Source organism: Neomonachus schauinslandi, chromosome 6 (genome assembly GCF_002201575.2).
Source record: "Neomonachus schauinslandi chromosome 6, ASM220157v2, whole genome shotgun sequence".
In the NCBI taxonomy this organism is placed as follows: domain Eukaryota; kingdom Metazoa; phylum Chordata; class Mammalia; order Carnivora; family Phocidae; genus Neomonachus; species Neomonachus schauinslandi.
In genome coordinates this window covers 99,102,851-99,114,261 of record NC_058408.1, presented here as the reverse complement: position 1 = coordinate 99,114,261, position 11,411 = coordinate 99,102,851, and the positions used below count along the sequence as shown (strand labels likewise).

The following is an 11,411-nucleotide window of genomic DNA, read 5'->3' as shown; positions in this document are numbered from 1 at the left end:
GGGGGGGGGGGGGGGGGGGGGGGGGGGGGGGGGGGGGGGGGGGGGAGTGTGTCTAGGTGCATTAATGGAGTCTCTTATTTTCTGAGTACCGTTGACACACGATGCTACATGAGTTTCAGCCGTACAACACAGCGAATCCTCAAGTCTACACCTTATGCTGGGTGCCCATACCAGGGCAGCTGCCATCTAGCTCCCATGAGTGCTGCCACGGTCACGGATTCTTAAAGCACTCTGTGCTTTCTGTCCTCTCACTGGGGTGCCCGCCACACCCTCCACACCCTCCACAGCTTGGTAACTCCGTCCTCCTTGGAGTGTGTGTGATGGTCCCTCCCCATGATGACCCCTCTGACCTCAGGAGGCAGAGGACCATTTGAAAGATGAGAGGTGGGGGTTCAGGGAAGTTGAGGGGCTGCCTGAGGTGGCGCGACTCTATATGGCAGATCCGAGGTAAGGACGGGGTCTCTGCCCCATCCCCTTCCCCCAGATGGCCTCTCTTTCAGCAGGGGGCTTCCAACTTCCGATCCACACTGTCTTCCCTGAGGGCCGTGGCACTCAGCTTGCAGGATTGTCGGGCATGCAGTGTCCTCTGTACCTCTGGAGGGCAGGGGCTACTTCCGTGTCCTTCCTGCGCCACCCTCCCCACCTCCCGCCCCCACTAGGATGCTTAGGCCAGGGCCCTGGGGTAGGCTCAGTCACTGCCCGCGCCTGGCTCCTTCCAAGCCTTCGGGAGGGACAGACCCAGCCATGAGTGAGGAATGTGAATGTGAGTGTGCCCCGGGAGCTTTCTGGTTACAGGCATGATTCTCTGTTCCGCTATATTACCGTAGTTTACCTGCTTGTCTCTTGCGGCATTTTGAGTGGGGACATGAAGCTTGGCTCAGCTTAGCACTGCATCCTTGATTTAGTTGGCTAGGTTTCCAGCCGCCAAGTGTTGCATCCAGGCTGAGGAATGGGGACGGGCCGGCTGCTAGGCCAGCCTGGATCCTTGAGCATGAATGTGCCCACAGGCACTGGGAGAGGCCAACATGGCTTCCCAGGCGCTGGCCTCAGGCCCTAGGCTGGGGCGCCGCCCCTGTATCTTTACCCAGGATCTCAGGGGCCATTGTGAGGAGGTGTCCCAAAGAAGCAGACTCCACACTCCCCAGAGTCCTGCAAAACCAGGAATTCTGGCCAGAGGCGTTTGTCCAGGTCAGGGGCGAGCCAGCCAGCCATGTGTAAACTCTCTAGTGCACTCCAGCCTGCGGCACGGTGTGGGGCGCCATGTGGTTTCTAAGCTGCCTGGGAAGCCAGACAGCTTGCGCCCTGGGCCACCAGGCTGGGGAGTCTCGGACCCTAATTCCAGAAGGGACCTTAGAGGTCATGGGGCCCAGCCGCATCCAAAGCAGAAATCAGAGGGCTGGTCTCTGCTGAGTTCTGTGTTGGCGGCTCCCTTAGTATCCTTTGCCACCTCCCTGTGCCCAGACCCCTCCCCTTCTCAGGGTCTTTTTACACCATGGGTGCCACACGTATGAAGAATAGTGCTCTGGAGTGACCATTTTTATCAGCCTGTCTCTAGCAGGTCCCACTGGCACAAAACAAGTTTCCCGGGCAGTGGTGCTAATGACTGGTGAGGGAAGGTCAAGCTGACCTTGGGGAAGTAATTTCCTCTAAATATACCCCACTTGGATTCTGCTATTATTGATTACTTTAAGCTTCCACAGACATGGGCAAGAGTCTGGATGGCTGTCTGCCGTGGGAGGAAGGTCAGGCAGGGCATGGGGTCGCCGGGCTGCAGCCTAGTGAGGTGACAGGAAGAAGAGGAGCACCGTGCCCCACCCATACAGCCTTTGTGGTGCCCAGTCCGGGTTGGGGCCTTCTTCTCTGCCACGGGCCTCTGTGGGGCTTTAGGCCTCACTGTGGAAGTTCCTTCCCATCACCACCAGGCACTGGGGTCCCTGGGAAAGTCAGAGGAGCAGGACTGTGGCTTCATAAAAGGATTCTAGAACCTCCCGTCCTACATTCTGCAGTCACAGGCTGAGAGATGAAGGAACCCCAGAATGCCTTGTGGACTCCACCTCTCATTATCTGTAATGGTGAAAATTGGAAATAAGCTGAGTGTCCCTCTGCACACCATGGGCTACTGTGCAGTCATAGAAATGTCACTGACTTGCAACCTGAAAAGGTGTTTACATCGTTGAGAAAAGCATGCTATGGCATAGGATCTAGGCCTTTTTTGGAATCTAGATGCACCTACCACGCACATGCATATTAGTAAGTTGGGAAGGCCATATACCAACACATTGCCAGTGATTGGTTCTAGATGGTGGGACATAGGTGATTATGGTTTTGCTCAACCGTGTTTTCTCATTTTCTGAATTGGGTGACTGGTACTAACGGGCCTGCGACCTATCACACAGCCTTGGTTCACAGATGCCTGGTCCTGACTGGCAGGTGTGCACGGAGTGGATCAGGCCAGGGGAAGGGCCCCAGCTCTTGAATGTGCTGTGGTCAGAGCCGCTTAAGCAAGTGGTGGTGATGGCGGAGCCCAGCGTGGTCCCAAGCCTGAAGGAGCTTATGATCTGGTTTAGGAGGCAAAACATCCATCCATTCATTCATCCAACACAGTCATTGAGGACCCCGTGGGCACTGTGCTAGGCATTGCATTTGCAGGGTGAGCAAGCACATTCCCTGGTCACAGAACACAACGCACAATGCGTGTCTGGTAGACAGTGTTATGGGAGTTGGTTGGGGACCACAGCGAACGACAGAGGAGGTGGCCTTGGGGCTAGAATATGAAGGTGAGAGGGAGAATTGAGGCCCTCTTCCTCTCCATGTGTGCCAAAGTCCCGCGACTGGCTTCTGTTACCTCCATGATGCCAGGGTGTCTTGTGGCCTTGGGAAGCTTACTTAACCTCTCCAGCCTCAGTTTCCCCGTCCACAAAATGCAGATCATTTCATATCCTCCTCCACCCTCCCGCCATCTCTCTCTCTCTCTCTCGTCAGGATGCTATGAGTATAAATTTTCTTCTTTAAGCCTTATCCAGAAACTTCTGTTCTGTTGAAGTTGGCCTCTTGGGCTTGTCGCTTGCTAGCTTGGCTGCTCCACTTGGTTGACTCTGCTGGTTTTGACAGTCTGGTGTCCCCCTCGCTCCGTCCTCAGAGCGGCTTCTACGACTTGAGCAGTTACGTATGTCGGGGCCCGGAGCTCCACCTACTTCCGAATCTGCACCTGCGAAGCCGCCCCTGTCTGTGGCAGAGTGGTTCCAAGAGCTCTGCAGACCCTGGAGAGGTGGGCCTGGTGGTGGATTTGGGAACGACAGCTGGGAGCTCTCTAGGCCTGGAGTCGTGGGGACTTGCTCCAAGGCGGGGCCACACCTGGTCTTCATGTCACATCCAGCAGACCGAGGGCAGGGGCATCACAGGAAGACCCCCCCTCCTGCTCTCATGAGCACCAGCCACTCTGTGGGTCACTGGCCCCCTCCCTGGCTCAGCGATGAGGGGCAGTCAGGAGTCCAGAGAGAGAAACGTCCTAGTCCGACCCCCTCTGGAGAAACTGAGGCAGGACCAGTGGTCCCCAGTGGCAGGTGAGGAGATGGGGTGACTTAGCAGCTTCGAACCTCAACCCCCACCCTGAATTGAAGCTGTATTGACAGTTGAGGTTATGTCACCCTCAGTCCAGGGTCCAGCCCTTAGTGAGTTGCTCTGTGAAACCTGCCTATCATGATTTCCTTCCGGGGGCTGAGAGACAGGTGGATGGAGACCAGCTCTGGCCTTGGCCTTGCCCCTCAGTGTTGTGGGATGAAGTGCTGGGTGGGTGGGGACTGGGGTCATTCATCTTGCTTTTCCTCCCCTCTCAGGAGTAAGTCTGCTCCAAACCCCACATTCTGGTAAAGTCTTGTCTTTGCTTCCTTCTTTACCTGAGCCTCCAGGTCTGCCTTGGGCTCTGGGTCCCTCCCAGTGCCTCCGTCACACGTAGGCGCCTGCCTCCAGACAGATAAAGACCAGCCCCACCCTCTGCACCCTGGGGATTCAAGGACAAAGAATAGCCCCTGCCTTCAGGAGCTCCTGAGTTTCCTGTGCCACAGGAGAGGGGGGACGCGGGGTGGGGGGAGGGCATGTGCCGGGCCAGGGACTAGGCCCCGTGCTAACAAAGAGAGCTGGGCACTCAGGGAGCTCTGAGCCTGGTCCTCCAAAGTGCTAAGGGAGGGCGAGTTCCTGGGAGCATATTTGGCCGCCTGCTCCAGCCCTGGGACTCCTGCGCGTGCCTTCTCTACGTTCTGAGCAGGCCTCCGTGTCAGCCTCGGCCTGGCCACCCAGGGTCTGGCAATCTGGGGAAAAGTTGCTTCCTCCCACTGTGCTTCAGTTTCCAACTTCCTCCCAGCTCTCATGGTCCCTCTGCCGTAATCTGTACAACGCCTGGCCAGCAACCCATGAACAGGAGTACCTCGAGGGACGTTCAGGTTGGTCCTCTCAGCGGAGGCCATATCCAGGGCTCCTGACCTTTTCGGAGAGGTGGTGAGTGATGTTGTTTTGGAATGTTGGTGAGGTTGGGGAGGTCCAGAGCCGACCACCAGGAAAGAATTCTTGAGACGTCTTCTGTGCAAAAAAGGTGGTTTTATTAAAGCCCAGTGACATGACCCATGGGAAGATGGGTGTGAGGAGCGACTGATGATATACTTTGGGGTGGGGTTGGGGGGGAAGTAAAGATAGGGGAGTTTCAAAAGGCTTTTCATATGCTAAAGAAGACTCACTGGAAACCTGAGGCCTTGCTTTTGTCAAACCAAGGTTGTTTATCCCTCTAGCAAGGCTTTAACATTAAGACAGCTGGGAGCTTCCTGGAGGATCTTTATACTCTGCCCGCCTCAAGTATTTGTCCATGGGCTGCAGGTTATATGGACCTTTAATTTTATTACATTTCCTTCTGCCTTTGTTCTCCACATCAGTAGGGGGCTTGGGGAGCTGTGGCCCTCGCAGGGGCAGTCTGGGGCTCTGCACCTCTGCCCTGCACAGGATCTTCCATCCAGGTCATCTCCTGGGGACGACCCACTGCTGGCCCAGCTGGCCAAGCTCCGGGACTGAGGCCCGAGTGCTTGTGCTTATCCTCGGGGATGGGGGTGGTGCTCGGGTTCCAGCCCGGTGAGAGGGAGCCAGGGGCCGACTGACGCTTGCTGCCAGCAGCCGGAGCACTGCGGGAGGTCAGCCCCTGGCTTTTACCGTCTCCCTGCATTTCCCAGGCGAGAAAGCTGAGATTCAGAGATCCCGCCTGGGGCAATGGTCAGGCACTGGAAAAGCTAGTCTTCTCTTTGTGATTCCAAAGCTCTGCCCAGCATCTTCACCACCACCTACCCACACCCCCCAACATATCACAGGAAGTAAAGGATCTGGGAGGGGGGCGTTCACCCAAAGAACGTTTTGGACTACAAGTTTCAGAAATTTTATCATGGAAGAAGGGACAGGTTTATTCTGTATTGTGATGCAGAGCAGAACAAGGAGGCATGGAAGATTCTAGAATGCATCTGAGAAATCTCCCAAGAAACCCTTTCTCTTAGGGCAGATCAGCAAATATGCCTTGCCTGCCCTGCTGTGGGGACTTTAGAGAGCTCTGAGTTTCTGTGCCCCTGGCTTCCCCTTGGAGGGGTAGTCCCTGGACTTTGGGAGGGAGCTGGGTGGTCCAGAGACCTGTGAGTGCCCGGGTCAGAAAGCCACAACTCCTGCTGGATCCCAGGAAGCCCTGCAGGAAGACTGTTTTCTGTCTCCTGCTAAACTACGGGAACCTGTGGAGGGTTTTCCTAGCTGGTGCGGGGTGGGGGGAAATGGGATGCCAGGCTGGAGGGCCCAGTGGGAGGTGGCATGAAGAGCCCAGACTCAAGCCAGCTGGCCCGGCTTCATATCCTGGCTCCAGCACTTTACACCTGTGTGACTGTGGCCAAGTTACCTAACCTCTCCACAATTTTTCTCATCTATAAAATGGGGACAAGATGTACTCTGCTACAGAGCTGTTGTGAGGATCGATAAACTTAACCCAAAGAGCTGAAGTCACCAAGCACTCAACACTCATTAGTTAAACAAAAACAACCACTGGCAGAGATCCCGAATGGCTACAAACTCGCACTTTGCCGGGTGCATCTTGGGCTTGACGGCCTGGCGGGGGAAGAGGCCCCCATGGGTACTGAGTTGCCTGTTGATGCAAGTTTAAGTCTTTTGGGTTGCTTTCTCCCTGTCCATGGCCACCAAGGCTGCTGGCCTTGGTCTCTGGGGGACTAGAGGGTGGTGAGGACTCAGGATGGTGTTCCAGGCAGCTGTCCAAAGCAGATGTGCGCAGGGCCTCGTGGGTAGCTTGTAAAACATGGTTTGGTCACCAGCACCATGAGTTTTGGGCACAGATGCCCTTCCCATTAAGAGAAAGAGGACTTCCTGATGGCTGATGCCAGGGCTGGGGCAGGAAAGCCTCGAGATGAGCCTTACTGCAAACTTAAGAACTGTATCTAGATGCCACCAATAGAACCTTCCAGTCCCCCGCTGCCCCCAGCTCTCAGTCTGGCATCCTAGCCCCACTCTTTTGCCCCTACTTCCCTCCAGCCACAAATGCCCCTTCCTGTCACTGAAATCCTAACTACCCTTCAGAAGTCCTGGTCACAGGACTCTGGAGCCAGATCAGAGGGCCTCCCCCTGGCCAAATCTGGGGCAGTTTGGGCACCAAAATGATGAAATTCAGCAAGGAACTGTAAAAATATAGGAGTCCACACTGTTGATAAATAGATCTATGGAAGAGAAGGGAAGGCTCTTGCCTACAGCAAAATGCCGAGAGGCTGCTGGAGTTGGAAAGTCAGTTTGCAGCCTTCTTAAAGATCAGATTAGGCAAGAATCAGCAGGCGTTACGTCTAGGGGTGATGGATTTTAATTTTGATGAGGAGCAGGATATTTGCACGATCTTAAAGTATGTCCCCGCAGACTTCTTTTAAGTTGCAAGGGAGGAAAAGAACAAAACAGTAATTACACGGTGGAGAAATCAAGTAACACCTGGCCTGGGTGATGACAGTTAACATCACGTATGAGGGACAGATGGACGGATACTGTGTGTCTCCTGTGTGATAGCCCAAGACCCTACCACCTCTTTCAGCTGAGGACCCATAATCCCAGTCTCACCATGAGGAAGCACCAGACAACCACAAAACGTGGGATTCTTTTTCTTTTTTGTCCAGTTTTTTTTTTTAAGTAGGCTCCAACACCTAGCTTGGGGCTTAAACTCACAACCCTGAGATCATGGGTCACCTGCTGTACCAACTGAGCCAGCCAGGTGCCCCCAAACGTAGGACTCTTTATTGAAAAGACAGAGATGATGGTCCTGATATTCTTCCAAAATGTCAGTATCACAAAAGACACATGAAAGGAATGCAAAGAGACAGGCAACACCTGCCCCTGCACTGGATCCTGTACTGGATCGGGGAATGATCTAAGGGACATGATTAGGTCACCTGAGAAAACTGAAATATGGGCCATATGTTAGGTAAGGGTTCTAGCAATGTAAACTTATGAAATCAATAGCTGTGGTTATGGCAGAAAAGGTCTTTTACTTTTTTGAAAAAGATTTTATTTATTTATTTGAGAGAGAGAGAGAGAACGTGAGCAGGGGGAAGGGGCAGAGGGAGAGGGAGAAGCAGGCTCCCTACTGAGCAGGGAGCCCCAATACAAGGCTCGATCCCAGGACCCTGGGATCATGACCTGAGCCACAGGCAGACACTTAACTGACTGAGACACCCAGGCGTCCCAGAGAATGTCTTTATTCGTAGGAAATACACAATGAAGTAGGGATGAAGGGCCATGGTATATGTAGATTACCCTCAGATAATTCAGGAAACAAATTGTGTGTGTGTGTATGTGCGCGCATCTGCACGTGCAGGCAGAGAAGGCCCAGGCACAAAATGATAAAGCAAATAAGGTAAAATTTAACAACCGGTTAATCTTGGTGAAAGGTTATGTGGTGTTCTCTGTACTGTTTCTACCTTTGCAACTTTTTATAAGTAAGAAATTATTTCCAGGTAAAAAGAGTAACTTGAGAAAATCATATTTAAAATGTCCCCCAAGTAAAAAATTGTTACGCTGGAGGTCTAAAGAGAGATATACTAGTAGGTTCCACTTGGATTAAGTTCAGGATCAGGTAAGTGAGTCAGTGGTGAGAAAAACCAGGGGGTGATAAACTGGAAAGAGGCACAAGAGAGCCCTGTGGGAATGCTTGAAATGTGCTCTGGCTTGATCTGGATGGAGGTCACAGGAGTGTTTACCTGTGTGTTCATCTACCTGCACTTGAGGCATTTTGCTATATGTATATCTTTAAAAAAAATTTTGGTGCTTAATTAAAAAACACACAGAAACAGAATGAGATCTATAACACAGTACCATTTACTTATGTTAAGAATATGCGTGTAACATGCCAAAGTGGTCTAAAATGAAAAACAAAACAACCACAAAAAACAGAAAACCCTTCATCTGCCCAATGCAAGGCGCCCAAAAGAGGTAGGAGTTGGTTCTTGCCATTACTGATGACCTGAGGTTGTGCAGGACTCAGGGGTGAGGCCCTGGCCCTGTCCTGGGCTGGGGTGGGAGGTCCCATGGTGTGTGGGCTGCTCGCAGAGTTAGAGCAAGGTGGAGGGGATGTTTGCATCCAGGGCAGCTCAGCCCTGGGCCTGTGTGTTGGGGCCTTGGCTCCTGGTTGTTGGCTACGTGCTCTGTGTCCAGCCACTGTTCTGAGTGCCTTGTATTAACTCTCTAAGCCTTACAGCAACCCTGTTGGATAGGTGGTGGTATTTCCCTCTGTTCCCTCTAACAGTCGTATCTGATGTTCACTGAGTACTGTGCAGAGTGCATGCACTCCCCCGTTCATCCTCAAGCAGTCCCGTGAGGTACATCCTGTAATATGATGGTTAGTGATTTGTTTTAGGCTCACAGCTGTTAACGTGGCCTCCAGGGACTTGACCCGAAGACTGAGTGATCTTAAAGGTTAGGTATGAGGCGCTGTAGAGTGTTCACAAGAGTTAACATAGCTGCTGCCTTGTTCTGCTCCTTTTTTTTTCTTAATTGAGGTAAAACTCATGTGACATGAAATGAACCATTTTAAGGTGTACAGTTCAATGGTATTTAGTACATCCACAGTGTTCTGCAACCATCACTTTACCTCATTCCAAAGTAGTTTCCTCACCCCAAAGGAGACCCTGCACCCGTTCCCCCAGCCCCTGGCAACCACTCATCTACTCTCGGTCTCCATGGAGGTGCACATTCTGGACCTTTCCTATAAATGGAATTGTACGCTATGTTAACTTTGGTGGTCTGGCTTCTTTCATTCAGCATCCTGTTTCTGAGATTCAGGGCATGTAGCAATGCTTCATTCCTTTTCCTGGCTGAATACTGTTCTGCTGTTTGGATATAACCACGTTGAGTTTGTCCGCTTCCCTGTGGCGGGACACTCAGCTGCTGGGGACATCTGTGCCCAAGTCCTTGTTTGAGCACCTGTTTTCCCTTGTTCCAGTTCTACCCAGGAGTGGCCGTGCTGGGATACATGGCAGTGCTAACGTTTCACTGTATTTGGGGGGGATGCTTCCCTGAATGTGGTTGTAATGGTGCAGTGGGCTCCGAGGGCCCCCCACCCGGGGCTGGGCACCAGCCGCTAAGCCCCACGTGCAGTGGGTGATGGAGAGCTGTATCAGCGTCTTCCTGTTCCCCGTCCTTCTCTGCCTGCTTACCCCCGGCCCCCAACCTGTCCTCTCTCCTCAACAGATGTACCTGTGGAGAAGCTGGCTGCCATGCCTGCCTTGCGCAGCATCAACCTCCGCTTCAACCCCCTGAGTGCTGAGGTGCGCGTCATCGCTCCGCCACTCATCAAGTTTGACATGCTCATGTCTCCTGAGGGCGCCCGGGCCCCCCCACCTTAGGCCTCGCTCCTCATGCCCACCCAGCAGGGGACAGAGGCCACCTGGGCTGGCACCCTGAGGGGAGGGAGTCCCACAGGCCCCTGGGAGGCCAAGCCTGGGGGGCTGGGGGTGGGTGGGCCAAAGAGCATGCGGTGGGAGGGGGCGCAGCTGGTCCAGGATAGATAGCTTAGAGCAGTAGTGGGCCCTGGATGCCCAGGAGGCGGAGGTGAGGTGGGGCTGGAGCCTGGACGCTGGGCACTCACAGCTTCCATGCACATTTGGGCAGACCCCCACCCTCTCCGAGCCTTGTTATTTGGGAAGAGGGGCAGTGGTGGGGGGCCTCTGCCTCCTTTGAGCTCCTTGGAGGCTCTTTGGGCAACACATGCCTTCAAGTTACCCTCACATCATCAGGCACCTTCCGAGCCCACAGATGGCCATCACCGAGCTCTTTCTGGGCCACTGTGGGTTTGAGGCCTTGTTGCTGGTGTTGAGAGCCAGCCGCTTCCCTGAGAGGAATAGGAGACAGCCTCCAGCTGTTCATTGCTTCCTGAGGACCGACCTGCAGGAGGCCCTCTACGGGGCCCCAGCCTCAGCCCTGTGGGTCTCTGAATTGGCGGGAGCCGGAACCAGGAGTCGTGGGAAAGCTGTGGAGACAGTGCGGCCCTGTGCGCTGGCCGGGGCTGAGAATGTTTATTAGGAGCCCAAGGCCCATCAGGTCAGCTCGGTCCTTCCTCGTGATGAAGACTTCAGCGGGGTAGGAAGTTCCCAGTGCGCCTCAGGACAGACCAGGTGTGCCTGGCATCAGCCCTTGAGCCGCAGAGGGGTGGCCCAAGAGAAGCAAAGCCAGTCGTGTCCGTGGCTCTGGTACAAGGTAATTGCCTACCACCACGGTCTGTGGCTGCCTCGTCACTGGTCCACCTGGGGGCAGAAGGCACTTTGGACCATTGGATTTGTGGCTGCCCAGCTCCCACGCCTCCACCCAAAAGCCCTGATGGCCTAGTCATTTCTGGGCCCTCCACCTGGAGTCTAGGATGTGGCCAAGCCGTAGGGCTGGGACTGAGGGCTTGCCCGGGACATGGGACTGCAGTGCTCCCACTGGGACAGTACCTGGCAAACAGAAACAACTGATTTCCTACCAGGAAAGGGCCTGGGGCTCTTGCTTTCTGATAATATCTGTGGTGTGGAGAACTCCTGACTCCTGACCTCTTGATGCCCTAGGTATCCATCTCCCACCTTCTCATCTGTGGAGCAAGCAGACTCAGAGCCCAGAGCCCACCTGGCCTGGCCCTTTGTCTTGGTCTGTGGAAGATACCTGAGACCCCAGGACGTGGGGCAGGCCAGGCCAGGCCATCCAAACCTACATCCACGCACCGGTAGCCTCTCTTCCACTCCCAGGGTTAAGCTTCTCCAGCCCAGACTCTCATTCTCAGAATGCTGTGTTCCTTCTCCCCTCCCCGGCCCTGGGGCCTGCCCCTGCCCAGACCTCCTGTCTCCTGGCAAGGACTGACAGGTTGGACCATTGTTGGC

General features: G+C 54.1%; 1 protein-coding gene across 3 annotated transcripts in view; it reads left to right on the top strand.

Moving 5' to 3' along the window:
• LRRC20 (leucine rich repeat containing 20) overlaps positions 1-9,905 on the top strand; it is an 84,301-nt gene extending 74,396 nt beyond the window's left edge. For all 3 annotated transcript variants that reach the window (XM_021700019.1, XM_021700020.1, XM_021700021.1), the window contains one exon: positions 9,751-9,905. In XM_021700019.1, coding sequence (XP_021555694.1) covers positions 9,751-9,905 — 155 coding nt within the window. The remainder of the gene's footprint in view (positions 1-9,750) is intronic.
• The last annotated feature ends 1,506 nt before the right edge of the window (positions 9,906-11,411 follow it).